This window comes from Falco rusticolus, chromosome 1 (assembly GCF_015220075.1).
Source record: "Falco rusticolus isolate bFalRus1 chromosome 1, bFalRus1.pri, whole genome shotgun sequence".
In the NCBI taxonomy this organism is placed as follows: domain Eukaryota; kingdom Metazoa; phylum Chordata; class Aves; order Falconiformes; family Falconidae; genus Falco; species Falco rusticolus.
The window spans coordinates 30,580,082-30,602,217 of record NC_051187.1 but is presented as its reverse complement, the minus strand read 5'-3'; the positions used below and the strand labels follow the sequence as shown (position 1 = coordinate 30,602,217).

The window sequence follows — 22,136 nt, the reverse complement described above, 5'->3', positions numbered from 1 at the left end:
CAGCGGAGGCAGCCTCGCGGCTCTGGGACGGGGCCAAGTGCGGCGGCGATGCTGGCTCCGGCCTTGCCGCCTGCCCCCAGGGATCGCCCGGTTCCTACCCGCATGTCTGGAAGCCCGAGAGGAGGCGTCCGCACTGCCCGAGAGCTGCCTCCCTCAGCGACCGTTACGCGGTAAACAGGCGCGGCCCGCCGCCTCCTCCCCGGCGATTGGCGGCCGAGTTTCGAACGTGGTGGGGCAGAGGGCGCTCCAGTCAGGGCGCAGCTCAGTGATTGGCCGCCTTGACGGCGCGCCAGGCCGCGCCTTCCCCTCTGATTCGCTACGCGGAAAAGTACGCGCGCCGCAGTGAGGGGATTGGCCAGCGCGGCTCCGCGCCGCACGGTTCCCCAGAACCTGATTGGTAGTGGCTGGAAGGCGGGCGGAAGCCCCCTTCTTGCGCTGCGATTGGCTACCCGAGTGCCAATTAGGCCGGCGATACCGCCTCCCCGTCGGACTGGCGTTGCGAGTGCGCAGGCGAGGCGGGGCGGGGCTGCGCCTGCGCAGTGCGGGCGCGCGAGGGGCGGCGGCGCTAGCCCCGAGTCGCCCGAGGTAAGAGCGGGCGGCGGGGCCGGGATGATGTGGGGCGTGGGGCGGCGTTGGGCTGGGCCGCGGGGAGCGCTGCCCCTGTTACCGGTGTGTGCCCGGGGCCGCAGGCGCGCTGCCGGTGCGAGCTGTTCAGCCAGCGGCCCTGCCTGAAACGCACGGTGGTGCGCGGTGCCCGGCCACGGTCCCCGGGCTCTCCCGGGCCAGCGCGGCGGGCACCGCTCGGGGCATGGCGGGCTGGCCTGGCAGCCTTCAGCAGCAAAGCTCTTCCCTGCCCTCCCCTCCTCTTTCCCCTGCCCAGATTAAAGCATCATTACTTCAAGATCTTTTCCGCACTGTAAGGCCTGTATTTCTTGGAGCCACTACGTGAAATCTTGATAAAACTTCCTACAGTCCTCCAGGCTTACTCCTGGTGTATGGCTGTAGTGTCAGGCAGTAGGAACAGGCTTACAGCACATGTGGTTTGCCACCCCGCCGTACATTGGGATCTGGCATCTCTGAGAGCGTCAGCCTTGGGGTCAGAACAGGCTCTTTCAAACACACAGATCCCACGGAAACCTGCTGGTTCTGCTCGCTCAGAACTACAGGGGGGTTCTGCTCCTTTTTTCTGCACATTTTTTGCAGCAAACCCACCCCACGTTACTGCCTTCTAGTACCACCAAGTGGTGCCACCAATCAAAACTTTCTTAAAATTATTTTTATTTCAACAGCTATTCAACTTTCCTGGATGTCGATTGCAGTGTGCCACTTCTTCGCATGCTGAAGTGTCTTCTTCTGAATCAAACAAAACATTTCAAGCATAAGAGCATATATTGCTTTAATTACTAACCAAACACCTTGTTCAAGAGCACCATTTGACAGCGGTGGAACCTGCATTGCTCATGATCCATGAGGATAATCCATACTTCCACCTGTACTTTACCTCCATTAAGAACTTGACCTGGGAAACACTGGCATGTGAAGGAATAGTTGCAAAGCTGGTGGTCTGCTTAACTCCTTGATTCTTTTTCCTTTATCTGATAGACTGTAGAAAGCTGTGAGTAGAGCAGGCTGGGCAGGCTTGTGAACAGGATCCACGTAGGATACTTCTGAATTGAAATGGCATTTAACCACACTTGCTGTTATTAGACCACTCACCAAATCCTATGCACGCTAGAGCCTGACCTTGAAATCTGGAAACGGCTGTAACAGAGCGAGGTCAAAAGACAAGTCTAGATCATCATGTAATCTGTTTAGAGAAGGATTACTCTGTTTCCTAGCACTAACCTAGCATTAAAAAGACATCCCAGAACTCAGAATCAGAACTCAGTCTGTAACTAACTGTAAATAGATACACCAGAGTGCTGCTGTGTCCCGTCGGTCAGCTGTTTTGACTAAGCAGCCACGCATCATTCCTCCAAAGGGAAAAATCCACCTCTGCATTCTGCTTGGCTTAAGCTACTCGAGCTCTGTTCTGTCAGATCCGATTTCCAATATCCATATCCTTGGGACAGAAATGCTCTGCATACAGTCTTATTCTTTTTTATTTTGTGTGTGTGTGTTGTTTTCCTTCCACCTCCTCTTTGCAGTCTTCCATGACTGTCAGCCAGTGAACACGGGAAGCCAAGACATTATTAGGCCAGTTAAATTATGTAGCTGCTTCTTCCAGCAGATTTCTTTCAATAGTTTAGAGCATTGTTTAAGGCAACCTCGGAGCAGGATTCCTGCACCCTCACCTGTCCAAGCATATGTCGGCACATGAACTGCAGGTACTGTTGGCAGCAAGACACAACCTGGGCACAAGCGGAGTGTCCGCAAAGGTTTCCCAGTCAGACTCTACAGGTCAGGCTGCAAGACAGAAATATCCTCTCTTTCCTTTTTTTTTTTTTTTTTTAATAATGTATATTTAGTGTTTTCCAAGTGCTGGTAGGAGTACTGATTTATTTACTGTTTTCCAGATCTCTTTCAACAATAAAATAATAATCTTGGCTATTTTTAAAAGTCATTGCAATAAGAACCAGAATTCCATTCATAATGGTAAATATTTCAAGGCAAAACCAGTTCAAATATCCTCGAAAATAAATCTGAATATTAAAATGCCACTGAAGTCACGCAGCTAAACTAGATCATCTTAAAAAAAGGATTCTCACGGTAAACTCCATTCCCCACTTCTATTTCAGGTTTCATTCCAGAGAAACTGCGTCCTCATTTCTGTATGAATATTCCAAGTTTATTTCATTTCACATTCTTACTGAGAGAAGTACGAACACCATCATGGAGACTGTGGATTTTGAGGAAGCAGCAGTTTTCCCTGCCCAGAGTGCCCTTACTTCAGGCAGCGAGGAAGAACTCTTTCAATCTCCTTGGACTAAATGAGGCAGAATTAGAAGAACAGTTTGTAAGAGGTAATGGCCCAGGAGGTCAAGCCACGAATAAGACAAACAACTGCGTTATCTTGAAGCATATTCCATCTGGGATTGTAGTGAAGGTAATCGTATTTTATTTCATGAAGTCGTCAACTGCATGATGTCTTGCAAGTCTCCTGTCATAGTAAAGCACAGTCACAGTGCTGATGTCACGGAGGAAAAGTTTATATGTATGGAAAAGAATCTCAGGAAGAAGTGGTTTTGGTTATCAGTATATATAAATAAACTTGGGGTCATAGCTGATCTTTCTGGCTTTGGCATGTAGTACTGTTTTGTAGTTTTTGGTGCATGTAGTACTGTTTCGTAGTTTTCAGTAAGTATCTTCATTGTAGCTGCTTTTCAGTGGCAGCTGTCACATTCCCTCTTGTGCATTAGAATGTCTCCCTTAAGTTCATCATACTCACAGGTTCATTTTAAGCTCTACTCTTACCTACTGCTTGTGGATTAGTACTTTGAAATTAATCTTTGCTTCCTTATCACAAGAGGAAGATACAGTTAAGTTAAACTCAGAAGAAGCTTTCCAAGGTAGTATGGAAGCATTAAAGATTAATGCAAAAGCCAGTCTGACAAGTTACAGTAGCAAATCATTCCCAGGCAGCCTCTCCAAAGTATCATCTGGATACAGAAGTTCCCGCAGTTCTTAGCAGGACTGTGCTCTCGGCTTGGAGGGAAAGAGAGTTTCTTTACAGTAATGGCAGGAATATGTAGACTCAAAGGGAAAGCAGAAGAATAAACAGGCTGAAGTTCCAGTAAAAATGTCCTGTTGTATTTTTCCAGTGTCACCAAACAAGATCAGTGGAGCAGAACCGAAAGATAGCCCGAGAAATCTTGCAGGAAAAAGTTGACCTTTTCTACAAAGGTGAAGAGAGTGATGTTTTTAAAGAGAAGAAAGCGTCAGAGAAAAAGAAGCAGGAGAAAAAAAGAAAAGCAAAGGAAAACTTAGAAAGGAAAAGGCATTTTAAAGAGATGCAACAATTGGATAAGCAATAAATGCGTGAAATGCCAACCTGCCTAGTCGGGTAAGGGAAGCATTTGTCTATACCTAAACATGGTGTTGAAACTCAAAGATGATATAGGGCTCCATAAGCACAACTGAAATACTGAGTAGTGATCTGCTATTACTGTAAAACTGAGGTAATAAAAGCAGTCGTGTACTCCTGCTTCTGTCCGCCATCATCTCATTAATCACATTTAGAAATCAAGTTTTTCTGCCAAGTTCAGAAGATGATAAACCAATCCTTGTTAAAAAGGAACTATAAACTTTCCACCATTGCTAATGGAGGGAAAATTCAATAATCTCCTTCTGCCTGGATGGTACCTTAGGATGCTTCGTCGGAGTTCCAGTGCGTGAGGAGACCAGCCCTAAAAGGTTGTGACTTTCCATCGTAACTCAGGCAACGCTTCCACTGACATAAATCCTTCATCAACAGTGACCAGGTTTAGATACTGTTTCTGATGGTGTAAACAGACATGCTGACGGGAGTGACACCAGTCACTGGCTGCCTCCTTCAGGTCTGTGCACTGAACAAATGCTGTCCTACTCGATTTGGAATAAAGTTTAACCAGAAGCTTTACAAATCTTACCTGGAGTGGTGACGAGCCTTGAGGTGGAAGCTGCAAGGAAGAGTTGGTCAGTCACGTTCTTCCAGTTACACATTAAAATTGGGTCGTTACAGATAAAGAACACCACGTGCTGGATGCTGCCTCCCAAGGCAACAGAATCCAGTTCCTCCAAGCTGTGAAGTAATTAACTTTGTCTCTTAATACTGTATTTTCAAGTATCCCTAGCTCCGTATGTATTAGATATCCCAGATACAGTATTAAGAGACAAAGTTTGGGGTATTTTCTTCAAGTATCCCTAATGCCATATGTATTAGATATTGCAGATATCCCATCTGCCTTAGGATTTAAATTCAAAGGTAGTGAATTACAGCCATTTATTATGTTTATGCTCTGCTGCTGTTAAGCTTGGCCATTTTGAAACCTTCCCTCATTTTGACAATTTCCTATTTCATGCAAATACATGCAGCTGCATTTCCTTTGTCCCTGTTACTCTAAAGCCACCAGTGCAGGATACGTTCCTGTTTTAATCCTGTTAACAGCTATAATTGCTTAACCAGAACGTTTTGTTAATTTTTGGACAGCACCCTCGTTGGCTGCCATCGTTTTGGCCTTCAACAGTGACAGGAAAGCCCTTGGAGAACCAAAGCCATGGGATGTATTTTGAAAGCACTGCAGACTACTAGCAACTACACCGCCTCCTTACAGAGATGGACTGCCGCTGGGCTGTGCCGGGATGGAGACTCAGCAGCACCCTGCAGCCCTGCTCCCTTCTCTGTTCCTGAACTTGAGCTTCCTGCACAAAGGTTAACTTTTTATCTGTTGAGATTTTTTGTTCATGGAGTATAAATCTGATTGAAGTGACTGTACATAGTTTTGATACAAACTGTTAATGAAAATAAGCTTTATTACGTCAAGTAATAAATACATACAAAGATGCAAATAACAGTTTTAGTAATTTATCCAGAATTTTTTTTTTTTTGGCAAACTTTAAACTGAAATCTCCAGCCTTAATGTAGAAATTAGCTTTCCAGGACCTTGTTATTATTTAATAGGTTTCCCTATTTTTCATATAACTCATGCACTTTAAATGGACTTCAAAGCACTAACAGTCATGCATATGTTTATGCAAAATGAACAAACAAGGAAAAATAAGAGAAGGGGAAGGTTATTTCTAAGCAGGGTCTATGCTGTATGACAAATTGTGACTTAGCAGACTACTAGGTACAGCATGCTATTCTGCACTTATTTAAAAAAAATCCTTAGAGCTCATGTCAAACTTTGAAAGATTGACAGTTTGGGGTTAAGTGAATATAGTCAAAGGAAATAAACAGAATGAGGCTGTGGCTGGATAAGAAGAGAACTGAAATATAGCCTGGGAGAGAAAGAGCATTCCTCTGCATGCAGTTCAGTTTTCATGTTTTAGAAACATTTTAAGGAGTTTTAACGTCTTTACAAAATGCAAACCCTCAGTAAGTTGAAAAATCCTCGTTTTCTCATTCTTAACTATATATTTTTTCTAAGGGCAAAACAAGAAAGGTAGAACATTCAAAATAAAGGAATTTGTCTGAATGTTTCAACAGTCAAAAGGAGTGTTACTTTTTCTTCATTAAGAGATGGAAAATCTTGCAACTGAACCAGAGGGCTAGGATCTTGCATTTCGTTCCGTCTCAGCCAAGCATTCCCGAACTAATCCTCTAGCATGAATAATGCCTGCAAAAGAATTGGACATATTTTAAATCATCTCACTCAGGTCATACTTGCAATGACAGTGCAGAGAAAGGTTTACTAATTTCTGTCCTGAGTTGCCAAGGCTACTACAGTATGCCTCAGAAAAGGGAGAGATCCCTCACTTTTGAAACATCAGCTGCTGCTAAACAAGTTTGCTTACCCAAACTGGCAGGATAAATTGAAAAGGGACTAAACCAGGAATCAGAGCAGGGCAAGATCTATAGGTCTGCAGTGACAGGTGTATCTTGATGTGTAGTGCAGACCTATTTAAAATCAAGAGGCTTAACAGAAAGAAAAAAAATTAAAAATTCACCTTACCTACCTGCGAGTTATTTTGCTACAGTGGCGTGAAACAAAATATGAAGTTATATGGGGAGCCATTTTACCAAGCTTTAGAAGTCTTAATACTTTGGGATAGTTCTCTGAAAGGATGCATCAAAATCCAAGCCTTCATAATATTGCTTAAACACAAGTTGTGTCTCTTGTAAGAGTAAGAAGGAATTTTTTATGGTGTGTGCAGAAAGTTATCTCCTAACGCGGGCTCAGCTCCCAGTGTAAATCATCACCGCTTTACATGCTGCCATATCTACTCTCATCTGATAGACATAATGTGGAATTTTCCACTACAAGTCCTGTTGCCTTGAGATCCAGCAATCTGGACCTTGATTCTCAATCCTGGGACTAAATCTAGATTCACGTTCACAGAGCTGCTGAAAGAACAGAGCTTGAGATTTTAAAACGGGAGATGGACAGATTTCTCTACCACAAATGAGGTTATATTTTACTGACAGGACAAGGTAGAAGGCGATTTCTCTGCTCAGTTGTGCTCCTTAACAAGGTGGAGAAGGGACAATAAGGCAATAGATGAGGTTTAATCTCTGTTTAGAGATAAAGGCTTCTTGTTCTAGAAGGCTGCTAGCCCAGATCACAGCAACAGCCTTTACATCCAAGGAGTACTGATTTGGGACTTGACAGTGCAAGGCTTTGCAGAGGGTTAAATCGACACAGACGAGTAAAGCTGCATCCCGCAGCTGTGGGATGCAGAAATGCGTACTCAAAGCAGTGCATCAGACCTGGATCTGGTGGCAGGATGCCCAGTTTATGCAGCAGAACTACCCTGAATTATGTAGAACACTGGGAATTTGGCCAATTTTAGAGGTCAGTAGCCACTGTACTTAGGAGCAGGTGGAGCTGGGGACAGGGACTTTATTCAGGAATAACCTCCACATGGCCACAGAGGCTGCAGTCACGTGGTTACCCTCAACCACTTCTGCTCTCACACTTGCACATGCTCCTTCATCCATTAGGCTCCCAAAATGGAAAGAGAGGTATGTTTGTGACCAAAAGATGGCAGCAAAAAGTATTTATTTGGGATATTTCAACACTGGCAAGTCACAGTGGCAGCACTGAATGTTAAACCTACCTTAGCCACCAGACTACACACTGCAAGCAGCAGCAAAACAACTTTTCCTGACCAAACTGAACCACTCAGTTCAGAGGATGTCTGCATCTCTGCTGGTCTCTCTTAGGTTGTCCCCATTAGCCTATTGCCATTCATGATCTATTAATACTGACTCAGGCAATGCAATAAAGAGACTCCAGCAACATTGATTTTAGCTGGGCCAGATTCCACTTACCACTCATCGGCAGGCTTTATTGCATCCTTTCCCAGAACAGCTACTAGTCATTTTATTGCATGTCATGGCAGATATATTACTCTCCCATAATGGTTGAGCCTTAAATAAAGCTTTGTAGTCTTGGGTAAATGTAAGGGGGATTTGTAAGGTGGTGCAGTTATTCTGTTACAATAACATTCCCGTTCGGCCCTGAATGCATGAGCCAAACTCAGCACAAGGACCAAGGCAAGGGAGGAAAAGATAACTACGTTATACTGGTGAAGGACAGAACTGCCAGCACAACTGTTGTCGATGGCCTTTCGGCGTCATTTCAGGAGCTGGAGCAGTGGAATGTCCCACTGCTCCTTCAGAAATATCCCTTGCACGTCCCCTGCTGAGGACAATGCCAAGCTGATGTCAGCAGTGGGGCACGCGAGGGTTTCTTTTACGCTGCAAGGAAAGGGCATTTATTACCCCTTTTAGCTGACAAAGCAAAGCTGGAGAGACCTCATCAGCCAGGCCTAAAAGCTTCTAAGTCCCTTACTAGTGGACTCTTAATGACACCCACTTGACAAGAGGTAATGGAGCCTAAGCTGCCCAACACCACAGCGGGGAGGAAGGTGTGTGTTTGACATCTCAGTCTGAACAGCCTTCCCTGATGACCTTGTTCTTTTTTGTAGCTCTTCTCTCCACCAGCCTCAGTGTGAGTTACCACAATGCAGTATTTCTTTAGGCAAAATGCACTTTAGTATAAAGACTCCTGGGTCAAGGAGATGGGTGATGCATATCAGAAGTAAACAATGCTTGGCTGCGTATTTTGGAGGCTGGGGAGAAAAGGGAATTGAAAGGGCAAGTAGGTCACCAGGAACCTCAGAGAACATATCCACTAGAAACCCTAAGGGTTCTAAAATAAGGTTTGAATTATTAACTGAAACTCCCCTTGTACAAATTAAACACATTTTATCACTGGTTTATCTATCAACTACAGCATGAACAGAGTACCCCAAGGTTTCAGTTGCTTGTTAATACACCTAGTTTAGTGATGAGCTCAAGACAGCTCTAAGGAAACTGTTGTCACAAAGCTGTACACAAAGCAGTCAGTGCACAAAGTATGTGGGACACAATTTTTTTTTTTTTAAATAAATTTAAACATTACCTCTTTTTAGCCTCTCCATCGCACTTTTACTCCCAGCGTACGTGGGTCTAATCTCTTTCCCTAATTCTTCTATGATAGCTAGAAGTTCTGCATATTTGCTTTGCGGTACTTGACTGCTGCTGGTACCCTGTAGTTGAAAGCAGATTAATCTCAATCAAATACTACTAAAACCAAAACAATTACAACAGCCAGCAACTACAAATTCGTGGACGACCAGAAACAGCCCTGGAAGCCATTTTTTTAAAAAATACAATTTCAGATTTACTATATAATCAAAAACTTTTTTTTTCCAACCCTGTAGCTGAAAAAACTTTTTGCAGTTGCTGCTGCAGTTGGACATGGTGCTATGTGCCCTTCACAAATCAGGATCAACTGGGAGAATGCAGCTGCAAGACTGGGACCTTCAGTGGAACAGAAGTTAAAACAGTCCTGCAAGAACAGCAAACCGGGAACTGCTTATGCAGCTCTGTTTCTGCTTTTCCAGTGTTTATTTTGGTGTGTACGTGGAGCAGTTAGCTAGGCAGGGAGAATGAGAAGCAGATAAAACTGCCTATATAATAAGGGAAATCCTATTAAGTCAAATACATTTCACAGAAAGTTTACCACCGGATTCCTGAAGCAGCACATAGGACTGTCTGCGACACATGCTTCATGAGACTAAAATTTAGAGGATAAATTTGCTGAAGAAAAGCAGTATAGAAATGCTAATTTTTTAACAAATGATGTTAAAATATGTTACAGACCTTACTATCAGAACCTAAGTCATGTTTCACTGTGACTCAGATGGGATGGGACTAACAGTTAATTAGTAACCAATCTCACTGAGTGCTCTGCTTAGTCTAATTTGATCCCGAGACATGTGTGATGAATCAGTCTGCTACTTGGGTTTGATTTCAGATCTTGGTGGGAGGGAGGAGCACCTCAGATTACAGGCCACAATCCACGCTACTATGCAAGCGCAGGGTCAGTGATCCGATTAAAGTAAAACAACAAGCAGAGCTATACCTGCATCCCTTGTGTATAGCCTAGAGATGGGGGTCCGTAGTCATTTATAAGCTGTCTATATTGCGCAGATGTTGCCATACTTGTGGAGGGAGAGTGAACACTCCCAGCTGTAGAGAGAGAGGAGAGAGAAAAAAATCACCTGTTATTACCTGAAGATTAGTAAGTCTGTTACACTGGGACACATTCTAATCACTTTTTTCTAAAGCTGTGACCTCTCACCTTTGGTCTGAGCTCACTAATGACATTTCAGCGTCACAGTACTTGCTAGGAGAGAATGGTTAAATTAATGCTTCTCTAATGTTTGCTGTACATTTGAAAATAGCACAGCCTGCAACATTATCAGTGCAAATTGTTTGCCTAAAAGTGAAAGAGTGTCGCGTGACAGGTTGTTCTGCCTAGACAAACTGTAAATATTAAGGAGCCCTATTTTTGCATATATACATTCCACATAGATGAGTCTAACGTACTGTGCTATTTTTACTTTTTCAGTGCAAGTTATCTGAAAGTAATTTTGCAACTCAAAGTGTCATCACACGGTCAATGCAAGTTACCCTCAGTACTATCTTCAGCCAATGCCAAAACTATTCACAGGCAACAGTCAGTTGAGGTGCATCAGATCTGCTGTTCATTGTATGACATCGGAGGTGAGGAGTGCTACCATCATTCCTCTCTGTCTGATATCAAACGTTTTTAGCCAGTCAAATCATGCTATATGGTGTGTATATATAGGATATAAAGAAAATAACATCACTTTGGGTTATGGTTACTTTTTCTAATGTTATAAAAGATTATAATCAGATCTACAGGGTTTGGAGTCAGCTAGGAGTTCCAGAAACAGACTCTGATCATTGACAAACTGCTCCAGAAACGAACAATCAAAACACTTTTTCCCCCCTCACCTCACAACAGTAAGAATTTGGGTTTGAAAACAACTTTTTAGATTTTTCTTAGGGGCCTTAATTACAGTGCCCATCTCACAACTGCGCTAGAGGACCTGCTTGTTATGGACCATGCACTTGGGACTAAGGCAGCGTTCCACCATTCAACTTGTTCACTCTTGCAGCTGAAGTGCCCCTGCATCCACTGATGCTGCTGTCTTTGCCTGTAGGCACAGACACAGACTGCCTGCTGTCTGGAAAAGTCTTCCCCCTTACAAACTCCTTTGCTGAAAATTCCCAACGACCTTTCACGGGAGGAACAGGTCTCATTTAGCAGCCTTCATTTAAATCTAAATTAAACTGATGCTAAAAGTCACTGGGGCTCAGAACTACGGAAATCTCTAGCTTTGTTTTAAAGTTGCAAGTGATTTTGCTCATGTTCTCCCCTCACACAAAAAGAGCAAGCCAGCAGTTACACTGTAAAAAGCACTGCTGAACATAGCGGAACAGACTCTTGTCCTCAGCTGACAACTCTCTTTCCACTTGAGAATATCAGATAATCAGATAATCACAGGGTATCACTGTGGTGGTGCCTTCATCACAAGAACAGAGTGTGTCCTTACTTTTTACTAGTTAACCAGATGTGAAATCTTAAAAAAAGGCAAATTGGGCTGGTGGTCACTAGGTTGCCTTGAAAAAGTAAGGTTTCTCTTTGTCTTTAACTAAGCTGCTAAATTTTATGGCACATTACAATCTGCACTTCCATCGCTAAAGGTTTCACATGGAGCTAATCATTGCATTTTGCTAAAGCACAGTAAACCCCAAAAAACTAAACAACACCCATAGTGTACAGCACTGTGAAGGAACACCACAGTTGTCAGCTGCTCTCCTAATTAGTCCTTCACATTATCAGCTCAAAATACAAGCACAATTCTAAGATTTCTGTATGTACAACTCAGTATTTCAAGTCCAGATGACTGAATTTCAACAGTTACCAAACATGACACAACAGCAAACCGCATCTTGCCTCCAAGGACTTCAAAATGCTTCAAAAACATTAATAAGCCCCTTGTGCTGGAAGGTAAGAAGGTTTAATTGCCTCAATTAAGCAGAAAAAGACTTAAGCGGGTTTTTTTCATGCACAGTAAAACAGAAGAGCCATCCTGTGAAGACTTGTTCCTGAACTGTTACTGGAAGCAGTCACATACAAGACCTGGGAGCTCCAAACTGGTCCTGAATTAAGGCAAGGACTCTGATGACCAGGCTCAGGAATCCTGCTCTATGCACCAAGCAAACCCTAGCTGCAGCCCAGCAACCCATGCAAAACAGAAAAAACAATTCATCACCATCATATCGATTAATGATAATAGTACAGATAATTTAGTGATTGTTTAGGATTATGTAGATTTAAGCATGACACGTGCTTTGTCTGCATGAAATAGCACGGCAGGATACATCTAGATAAGAAATAAACCCTACTAGAAACACGACGTGCCAAGACAAAGACAAAGCAGTGAATCTAGGGGCTGACCAAGAAAGTTTCACAGCTGTGAAAGCCAGCAACACACGGCAAGGCAGTGGCCAGTAGCTGGTGTCAGCATGGGAGCTTGAATCCAGCAGCGACTCACTCAACACCGAGTGACAAAAAACAAACAAGAACTCTGAGTAGGCAACTGTGAGTAAGAACCTGCGGGTGGAGTTGGAGCATCGCTCCCGATGTGAACGAGCAGTCAGATGAGCGGAGTGGGGTGCTGTATTGTCTGCTGTACCCACGGCATATGCAGAGCTGTGCTGCAGACACTAGAGGCCATCGCTGAGTACGGCATGCCCTGCCAAATGACAGATCGTGGTAACCATGGTGAGTTTACCCGTTTCTTTGCAGTCTGCATCAAAAATGTAATAAGACATAATGCCATGCGCCGACCACTTTATCAGCAGCAGCAGGCCCGGAGAACAAAGAAAAGGATTTGACTTGGCCGTGGTACCAGCCTCCGTACACCCATGTCAGAAGTTGTGCCAGTCAAACTCAGCTGCGGGGGGGGGGGGGGGGGGGGGAGGGGGAAAGAAAAATCCTTGAGTCCACCCCAATTTAAGACGATGCAATCATGAAAATGAAATTAATTGGGGGGGTATTAGTATCTCACAGGGTAACGGAACTTGAGCTTTTCGACCTTTCACTTTGTATGTTAATCTCAAAGAGAAGCCCCTGGGTCCTGGATGACTATTACTCAATTAACCCAAAATACATCTGCATGTCTGAACATCCAGTATATCTCAGATTAAAAAAAAAAAATCACCAACTATTGCTATTACAGTTACCAAGAAAAATTAGGCCAGGAAGTCTCACAGTCAATACCCAGTCAAAAATCAGTGTGATGGTTAGGCATTCACTAGAGGGGGGGGAAAAAAATAAAAAAGAGGGGGGATCTAAAATGAAGCTTGCTCTCTCACGGTAAAATGACAATGGAGACAAGACAGTTAAGAACTGGCAGAATCGAAAAGGGTGTGTGCTTGGTACTGAATTTAAGTGACACCCTGTATCACATCCCGAATTGCCTTACCGGTTGCTGCTGTTCAAAACCTAAATTAATATACACTTTCCTCCCTCCACTTTCCTAATTAAATGTACACAAAACCTTTTATATACCCATTTATTCTTGTGCCAAAGTCTTTTATTTCTGTATTCAAACAGAAGACTGCCAGAAGCATTCTTCCCCACAAAAATATAGTGATTTTCTTGTTAATCAATATTAATCTTTATTAATTGAGGAAGGGGGTGTCTAAGAATACAGCAAACACAAATGAGATTATCTGTGTCAAAATCTCTTCTTTCCAGCAGTCTCTCTGAGCCCAAATTAACACCCTGGGAGACAAAGGATCTTGAATCACTCTTTGTTTGCCTAAACTCCCACTGACCAGGAATCTTCCCATTAATTTCTGACAGGTTTGTAGAGGTCCCTTTAGCTCCTTTGCTACTGTCTCCAAGCCTGAGCAATGATGCCGATATGCTGATCTAAGTTTTAATTCTTAATTCTATTGCTGCTGCTTGCTGAAAAAATAACTGGGAAGGCAGTTTGCTGCGCACCCTGCAAGGAAGCAGTGGGAGCAGAAACAGTAGGGTACGCTCACCTGATCCACTCCCAGCAGATGCTGTGGCTCTACACAGCTCAACTGCCACTCTGTTTCACAAACAGCAAAGTAACATCAGGACTGGTTACTCAACTCACCAAGTTACTCATGAAGAACCGACTTAAGCCAAGCCAAGAGCCCATTGGATATGTGTTTCTTTACCACCCCATACTTTATAAGGTCCTATAAAACTGCACAGGTAAACTCCTGCCATTTTACAAAATCCTTCTACACATGAACATGATAGCATGTTAAGAAGAGGTACCTGTAGCCTAGAATTTATCCAAGGTACACAGTACAGCCTGTGGAATCTCACTGCTGCTACCTGTATTTCACAGTCTCTTCAAGCTGAGGTTGCTTGCAACATAAAGGCTGTTGCCATTTAAATGGCCAGTGGTCAGCACCTCTTATACAGAACCCAGAGCTGTGTATTACTGCCTCTGCCACACCACTGGAGGACATTCCTCGTTGCTTCAGAGGATGGCAGTTTGACAGCATGCAGTACGAGATGACCAGGCTGGGATATTTTAACTGAGAGGATATAAATTCTTCTGTCCTAAACTGGACAACTTTGCAAGAAAACACATGAGAAATGTTCATGTAAACTGCTCTATCAAGGTACATTGGGAGGCACCTTCAAGCACAAGGGGAGCGGTAACACCTTCAACCAGCACAGCCATTTCTGTAGCAAGGGCCTGAACACAGCCTGAATCACAGTTGCAGTGTTTTGGCAGCTGACTACAAGAATATTTGATTCCTTAGCCCTTGACGCACTTTGGTTTAAGTTCAACAAGAACTCCTTGCCATCCACGGGACACCACATGCATGCCTACACAAGTAGATCTACTGCAAGCCACACACTGAACTCTACAGGAGTTGCCAACCCAGAGCAAAAACAGAAAGCCCTCATTTCCCCCAACTTCCCAATGAATTTTTTAATTTAAAATAATGGACCCCATTCTCATTTGCACAATATATTCCTTACAGCACTGGCTGTGAAAGTTTTATTTTCACCCACTATTTTTCCCTTAAACAGCCCTTGTGGTAGAAACAGACCTTTCTTTGAATAAAACTATTTCCCTTTAAAAAAATTCAGTGCAAACACTCATAAATATGTTCTCAAGAACTAGGACATTCTTTATCGTAACAGCCAGAGGCCTTGCTCTTTTGATCTGTCACACTCTGGGCCTTTCCTCTAGTACTCTCGTTCTATTTAATCTTTCCATGTGGATAATGGTCATGTTTTATGTCTCCTCTTCCTACCCCCCTGCCTTTTTTTCTTTTTTTAATCAGAAAAAAACAAAAGTCAGTCACTCGGACTCCCCACCATTCCTCTTTTCTAGCTTAAGAAACAGGCTATTTCTACACTAGCAAGTTATTTGGCACAACAAGGAAAGGATGAAAAGATGAAAGCATTTGGTACACATACACCACGTGTCATTGGGGTGAGGGGGTATGACTTAAGATTAGATTTTAGTCTGGTGCCCCAGACTAAGCGTCTGTATCGTAGGTATGGTTCAAAGCTGTCTAATCTTTGGTTTGGACCCTCGTGTTTCCATTAAAAGGGAACAACCTCTCGATACAAACCACAGTATCAAACATAAGCTGTCTCTATAAAGGGCAACAAGCGAGCTATTTGCTTGTGCAAGTCTGCACTGCAGTCTTAACAACCTAAAGGAACGGCCTAGTGTGCTCAGTATCATTTCTCAGGGTTCAGTGAAATTGGTCTCTCCAGTTGCAAGCTACAGCCACAGCCAGGGACATGATTTCCATTTCACCTCGCAGAGAATTTGCACTTTTCACCAAGAAACTTCTGGTTACTGTGAGGTGTGGCAGGTGCACTGACAGCCCTGTTGGTCCTCAGCTACAGCAGCACCTGCTGTACAGGTCACCACTTGTTCATGTGGAGCCGAGATGCAGCGCCTTCCCTTGTCACAGTCTGCTGGAATTTGTTTTTCCAGATCCTACATACAACAGGTTTTAAACTTTATTACAGGAACAGGCTTTTGTCTTGAAACCTGACATTTCTACAAAAGGACAATCCCAAGCTGTTTCTGCTGGCCTTCTGTATCTTCAAACTACTTTTCCCTGACCTGTCCATACTCTGAACAAAACAGGAATGCTGGTGAATATCCACACAGCCAGAAAACACACTGAAACAAGGGGAAAGACAAACTACAGACCAGTTCACAGCTGCTGTAAATGTCTCTGGTTCCACTTAAGTCAATGGAGATGCTCTACTTCAGCCCAGCAGCTGGCCCTCTTAACAGAGAAATAGTTAAACAACATGAAACACAAGACAGATGAGGATGAAAGAGTACTTTGCAGGATTCAGTACAATAAGCAAAAGAATACATACAAATCAAAACATGGCTGTTAGAAAGGGTAACAGAGGATCCCCTGGGACACTGTGGGCTCAGGTGAGGCTGGGAAGGTTGAGCTGCAGCTCCCTAACACAGCACCTTTTTACCACCCAGGCAGAGAAGGTGCTTGTGCACCAGATTAAATAGGGCTCCCCAAGCACAGGCAGTTGGGAACTGACAGTCTGGGGTGCCACACGCAGGGGCCCAACTGCCAGAGCACAGGCCCTCCAGGAAGGTGACTGGTAATTTGGACAAAACAACTCAAGGCTGGGTGCAGACACACTGGGCCAAGTGTCACCACTGACCCAGGCAATGGGGAAGAGGAATAGGCACCACATTCCGCTGTGACAAGATATTCTCCTTCCCTCAGCCTGGTGTAAGGCAGAGGAGTCAGCACCCGGATGCTTCCATCCTCCTGAGTCACTTGCGGAGCAGCTGCATTTTCCTCACCCACAGTCATCCCCAGATCTGCCGACAACCCACAGAGGCTTCCTCCCCCCACAAACAGCTCCTCTGCCTCTGCACCTCAGTCCAGGCTTCTGAGTCCCCAGACCTGCTCCTGCACAAGAAGAGAGCACAGTCACCCATCAACCACAACTGCTTCACCTCACTGAGCCACTTACTGACTGCAGTTTCGACATGATTTTGCAGAGTGGCCACTCTCAGCCTAAACTTGAAAGGAGTTAGCTCTGCAGCAAGGACGCAGCCCCAGGAGCTGAGTCGACACTGCCTTTCCAAATACTCCTGCACCAGAAGCCCTGCACTGCAGGGAAGCAGCATTACCTCCCAGAGGAAAATCCCTGTGAGATCCACAGCTGCCCAGAGCCCTCCGTCGGCCGAGACCAAAATATTCAGCATTCATACAGAGAGCCTTCTCTGCAGGGCTGATTTCAGGCCAAAAGGGACAGATTTCCTGTTTTCCTCTCCTCTGCAGGACGGGGCAGGAGGGGGGTCCTTCATCCCAGGTTTGGAAGCAAACCTAGGATCTATTCTTCTGGCTGGGGGGGCATTTAATTTAAGCACAATAGGGAAGCAATCTCCTTCAAGTCAGAATTAAGCTCCAGAAAGGAGGGGGCCATTTGCAGTCATATCACTCTGAATGCGATATGTGCAACTGCAAGGACTGCTTTGTCTAACTCCCTTGGCCTTAGGCCACGGTGCTGGCAATACCACTAGCTAGAGGAAGAGCTGGTGCGTGAGGATAATGGCAGAAGACAGGGAGGGAAGAGAGAGCCCATTTTGGATTCAGAGGAGGACGTTCTTTCATTGAAAAGATTCTGGGGGTGTTGAGGATGATCCGAACTCAGACGAGAGGACAACTTAAGACAGGAATAGTTCTAACATGACAGCAAACTGCTGCTAACTTGCCATTACAAGGGGAAAAAAAAAGAAGGGGGGGGGGGGGGGGGAGATAAAACTGCATGAAAAAAAACTAAAACCCTGATCGCAGCCGGAGCGTTAGAAAGCACAGACAGACAAGGCAGCAAAAGGACCGGAGACAGAAACTTCACCACTCAGCTCGCATTGTGATCGGCATGTCTGACCCAGGATTTTGCAGTCCTCACTCGCAGAACAGCTAGACTCAGATCCCCCCCATAGCATGACCTAATCCCCACCCCTCACCCACCATCGCAAAATACCACCTTTGTTTTCCCTGCAATTTTACGGCCGTTCCGGAGAGCAAGGCACAGGTTCTCGTGGGAGCCGACAGGAGAACGGTTTCCCTTGCTGGGCTTTGTTTTGTTTCTTTTTCTTTCCTCCGGTGACACTTCTGCTTTTTGTCAAAAATCCTCAGCACATCCCCTGCTTCCTGACCCCTCGGCAGAGCAGTGCTCGGGCCCACGGTGCTCCCCACACACAAGCCAGGCACACCAAGCCTTTACACGCCCGCAGCCCCACCGAGCTCAGCTTCACGCAGGATCAAAGTGCCTGAGGCACGGGGACCTCGGCTCATCCACCAGCTGGTGACGATTCCTTGCAGTAAAACAAGATTGCCGTTCTCCTGGTGGCTAGAATAGAGGTGCATCTTGTTGATCCCTTACGTTCATGTTCATCAATCTCCCAGGATTACAAGCACAAACGGCGCTGTAAAAATCACCCGGGCAGATTTCCCTCCCTCCTAAACCCAACTGCAAAACTTTTTCCTTCTCCGATAAAATAAATAAATAAATAAATCTGCCTGATTTCTGGCTGCGGATGGTCTGATGCCAGCCCTGCAGGCTGGGACTGCGGGGGAGACGGGAGTATTATTTGGAAGTCAGAACCAACTTCTCCATTTTGGTTCTGTTTCATAGACTAACCGGCGGGCTGAGATTAGCGTGATCCCCTCCGAATATCCCACCGGGAAGCGGCTGCTGCTGCGGCTTTGTTTCCCCGCAGCGGAGCCCCGCTCTTACCGCGAACACCTCAGCGCAAGGGACAGCCCTGGCCTGCTGCTACCTTCGGCACTGGGGGGGGGGGGAGGGGGGGCCGGGGGAATGTTGTGGTAAATAAATAAAAAAAAAGTTCATGCCATGAAGGAAACTTTTGGAGAGGCAAGTTGGGAACACTCCCGGACAGATCCAAGAAGAGGAATAATTTTTTTAAAGGGATTTTGGAAGAAAGAGAGAGCAATTTCTTTCCACCACCACCACCACAACCCCCCGCACCTTCCAAAAATCCCCAGCGAGCGGGGGGAGCTCCCGCGCAGCCGGTAGACCCCGAGGGGGGCGCGGGGTCCGGGGGTCCCCCTGAGGCGCTGGCGGGCCCCCCCGGCGGCGGGGGGCGCGGGGCCGGGGTCCCAGGGCGGCCCCCCCGCCTGAGGAGCGCGGCCCGGGGCAGCCCCTCCGCCTGAGGAGAGCGGCCGCGCGCGGGAGGCGAGGCGCGGCGCGAGCGGCACTTGCGGCGTCCCGCCAGCAGCGGTCCTCGCTGAGGCGCCGGCGGAATATTCCTGATCCAGATCAATCAGCCGCCCCGGGGAGCCGAGCATGGAGGAAACCCGGCGGCCGGAGCCCCGGAGCGGCGGCGGCGGCGGCGGCGCGGGGCCGGCCCGGCGGGCGCGGCGCTCGGGCGGAGGGGCGGCGCGACGCGGGCTGCCGGCGGCGGGCGGCGGGCGGGCGCGGGTAATGGCGGCGCGGAGCCGGCGCGGAGCCGCTGCCCCGCCATACCGGACTGGGCAAAAAAACTCGAGTCCGGGGCTTCCCCCCAGGTGCCGGTGCGGCACCGGCGGCGCCCCGCCGCACGCCTCCCAAACTTGCCACCCAGTTGCCGCCGCGGACTTACCCGGGTTGAGAGGAGTCCCGGGGATGTGGGCGTTCAAGTTGGGCTTGTAAGACATTCCCAGAGACATGGCCAGCGGGAGGAGGAGAAGCGTCCTGAAATTCAGTGAAGCGTCTCCGTGTCTCCCAGACACTTTGGGTTGTTTACAGCAGTAGCAGCACCGGCAAATATGGCCGTCAGTTATATTGACACCCACAATGCAATATATCATCCATACATCATGAGGAGACGCGGATCCAAAAACTTTGGGGGAGACGAGGCAACCACCCGCCGCGGCGGCCCGGCGCCCCGCGCACCTCGGCGCGGAGGGGGCGCGGAGGGGGCGCGGCGGCGGGGGGTGCCGCGGCCATCCCCTCACAGACAATGGAGCTCCCCTCAGGGACGCCGCCGCGAGAGGAGCCGGGCGGGGAGGGAGGGAGGGCGGGCAGCCCGGCGACAGCGGAGGAGGGAGAGGGGGGTGGCGGGGTGGGGGGGCGCGTTTTAATTAACTTCCGAAAGTTTTGGCACAACTTCTCATTTAAATGGGCTCTGCCCGCGCCGAGCGGCGGGGGGGCCGCGCCCGCCGGCCCCTGTCAGGGCAGGGAGGCTGCGCGTCCCTCGGGGTGGCCCAAGCGCCACCGCCCCCCTCACCTCCAGCCAGGCGTTCGCCTCCGCTTTATCCCCCGTCTCCCCCCGCGAATTTCGATGGAAAATACCTGTTGATAATTTTAGAATGAAAGATTATATTTTTTCCTAGATGCCACCACAGAAAAATCTGCCTTTTTTTTTTTTCTTCTCTTTCAAACCACTATTTCTCTGTGCTTGAAGGTTGAAGGTTAATGTAGATTGCTGTTTCTGAGGGATTAAAAAATAAACACGAATCTCGTTGATAATGCGCTCGTTTTCAGCTTGCAAGCAGCAGTAAAACTTCCCCACCAGAAAAAAAAATAAAAAATTGCAGGTTACATTATGAAGCTTACCAGCCTGCATCTGCCACTTCAGAACTCATCCTTTCCACCGCAAGATACTCAGGTTTGCTCCTTCTGTCGATTAATCTCAAACATGCACCTCAAATCGTTAAATTACTCCAGATTTATAGCAATATAACTGCTGGGGACCTGAACAACCTCTCCTTCAGTACACAGCTCAGCCTGAGACCCACCAGATAAGACCCACATGTGTATCTTAGCAGAAGCCACCCTGAGATCACTGAGGTACTTGGTGGTTTTATTGCACGTGCTAATTAACGTCTATCCAAGGCTATGTATCGCTCTTAATGCCGGTGACAGCACACACAGAGAGCCTGATCCCTTGGAAGTCAGGGGCAAATTCCTTTTCAGTGATGCTGATTGAGGCCCGTAGTATCTGTCACTATGGGCTGCTCTGCAGAGGGAGGCAGGTAGCATCTCCATCGCAGAGACACGGAAACAGTCACGGAGCAATTAGATGATTTCCTCTGCACAAAGGAGAATTGAGGCAGAGTGGGAAAAGCCAGCCAGCCTTTGAACCCACCTGCTCCCCAGCTCATGCCCTAGCAACTGCACGCTGCATGAACAAAACATCTAAAAATTATGACTGGTACCAGATGAAATACATGATCTTGTTACCGTTTTGTATTTTATCTCCAGTCCAAGCACACGACTCTGGCATTGTGGCCAAGCCCAGAGCGGCACAGACTAGCCTTACAACAACTGATCCACGCTCCAGTCTGTTCGAGAGGGGACCTGAGAGCCCCAGGCACAGAATTACATGCTCAGTGACAATATTTTCACACTGGTGCTTGAGGCTTTAACTGTGTAATTCTTATTAGCGTCCTGAAAGATTGCACTGGTAAGCCCTCACGGCTGGCGCTGTGTGAGTGAGAACTTTGCGTCCCTAAAGCTTCACTTCAGATTCACAAATAAGTGCTTTTCTGCCAATTCCTGGAAGGCCAGTGAAGTCCTGCAGGCGAGGGGCACGCCGCTCTGGGATTTTCCATTGCTGTGCGGTTGTTTACAGTCACACCAAGTGAGTGCAAAATGGGAGTGTTCCCAGCTTGCCATCTTTTTTGCAGCTTTACACCAACTCTACAAAACTCTGCTCAGAGCAGCACTGCGAAGAACAAGATGCCCTGTGTTTTGCTTGGGTTTTACAACGACAGCTTCAAAGTATACAACATTGAGGGGGGGATTGTGGTGTCTGTGTGTGTGTGTGTAAGGAGACAATCCTGTAAAGATTATCCTTTCTTCAGCACAAGCCACTGCGAGCTTTGGAGCAAACTGTGAGGGTCAGGCTTGTGGAGGTGGCCAGGCTTGTAGGGTGAGACTGTTTGTGCTCTCAGCGGGAGCCCAGCAGTACCGTAGCTCAGTATGTTACATTTGCTCTGCAGCTCTCTGGGCACAGGCAGCAGTGGTGGCACAAGACACAAGACCCTGGTAAATGACAACCTTACTGCTTGGCCTCAGGTGCTATATAAGCTTCCACCGACTTTACTAACT

At 46.6% G+C, this 22,136-nt stretch overlaps 3 protein-coding genes across 14 annotated transcripts in view; 1 reads left to right on the top strand and 2 right to left on the bottom strand.

The window, feature by feature from the left end:
- MPHOSPH9 (M-phase phosphoprotein 9) overlaps positions 1 to 208 on the bottom strand; it is a 31,672-nt gene extending 31,464 nt beyond the window's left edge. For 4 of the 6 annotated variants that reach the window (XM_037375389.1, XM_037375397.1, XM_037375395.1 and 1 more), the window contains exon 1: positions 99 to 208. The gene's annotated coding sequence lies outside the window, so the exon portion shown is untranslated. The remainder of the gene's footprint in view (positions 1 to 98) is intronic. The other 2 variants (XM_037375391.1, XM_037375392.1) reach the window with 2 other exon arrangements.
- On the top strand, positions 93 to 5,803 carry C1H12orf65 (chromosome 1 C12orf65 homolog). Of its 2 annotated transcripts, XM_037375402.1 has the most exons (5): positions 522 to 585; positions 1,290 to 2,400; positions 2,739 to 3,046; positions 3,762 to 4,003; positions 5,129 to 5,803. In XM_037375402.1, the coding sequence occupies exons 2-4, from the start codon at positions 2,307 to 2,309 to the stop codon at positions 3,972 to 3,974; spliced, it is 615 nt and encodes a 204-aa protein (XP_037231299.1). In that variant the 5' UTR covers positions 522 to 585; positions 1,290 to 2,306; the 3' UTR covers positions 3,975 to 4,003; positions 5,129 to 5,803. The 2 variants fall into 2 exon arrangements, with proteins under 2 accessions (XP_037231300.1, XP_037231299.1); XM_037375403.1 differs by lacking the exons at positions 522 to 585; positions 1,290 to 2,400 and adding an exon at positions 93 to 170.
- Positions 5,424 to 20,757, bottom strand: CDK2AP1 (cyclin dependent kinase 2 associated protein 1). 6 transcript variants are annotated; one of them, XM_037375407.1, is made up of 4 exons: positions 18,066 to 18,394; positions 10,053 to 10,159; positions 9,048 to 9,174; positions 5,424 to 6,257 (listed from the first exon to the last, which is right to left on the bottom strand). In XM_037375407.1, exons 2-4 carry the CDS (start codon positions 10,128 to 10,130, stop codon positions 6,190 to 6,192), a joined length of 273 nt encoding a protein of 90 aa, XP_037231304.1. In that variant the 5' UTR covers positions 10,131 to 10,159; positions 18,066 to 18,394; the 3' UTR covers positions 5,424 to 6,189. The 6 variants fall into 6 exon arrangements, with proteins under 6 accessions (XP_037231304.1, XP_037231301.1, XP_037231303.1 ...); XM_037375404.1 differs by lacking the exon at positions 18,066 to 18,394 and adding an exon at positions 19,684 to 20,085 and having other exon boundaries at positions 5,432 to 6,257; XM_037375406.1 differs by lacking the exon at positions 18,066 to 18,394 and adding an exon at positions 20,640 to 20,757 and having other exon boundaries at positions 5,434 to 6,257.
- Positions 20,758 to 22,136: the final 1,379 nt, after the last annotated feature.

Bases quoted from the DNA above. Each gene is read 5' to 3' on its own strand.
- C1H12orf65 (XM_037375402.1), top strand. From the start codon at position 2,307: ATGTCGGCACATGAACTGCAGGTACTGTTGGCAGCAAGACACAACCTG. The intron at 2,401-2,738 runs GTCAGGCTGCAA...CTTCTATTTCAG, and splicing joins TTCCCAGTCAGACTCTACAG to GTTTCATTCCAGAGAAACTG. The intron at 3,047-3,761 runs GTAATCGTATTT...GTATTTTTCCAG, and splicing joins CATCTGGGATTGTAGTGAAG to TGTCACCAAACAAGATCAGT.
- CDK2AP1 (XM_037375404.1), bottom strand. From the start codon at position 19,891: ATGATATATTGCATTGTGGGTGTCAATATAACTGACGGCCATATTTGC. The intron at 9,175-10,052 runs GTATAGCTCTGC...TTTCAACTACAG, and splicing joins GCTATACACAAGGGATGCAG to GGTACCAGCAGCAGTCAAGT. The intron at 6,258-9,047 runs GTAATGTTTAAA...ATTCTTTTGCAG, and splicing joins GATGGAGAGGCTAAAAAGAG to GCATTATTCATGCTAGAGGA.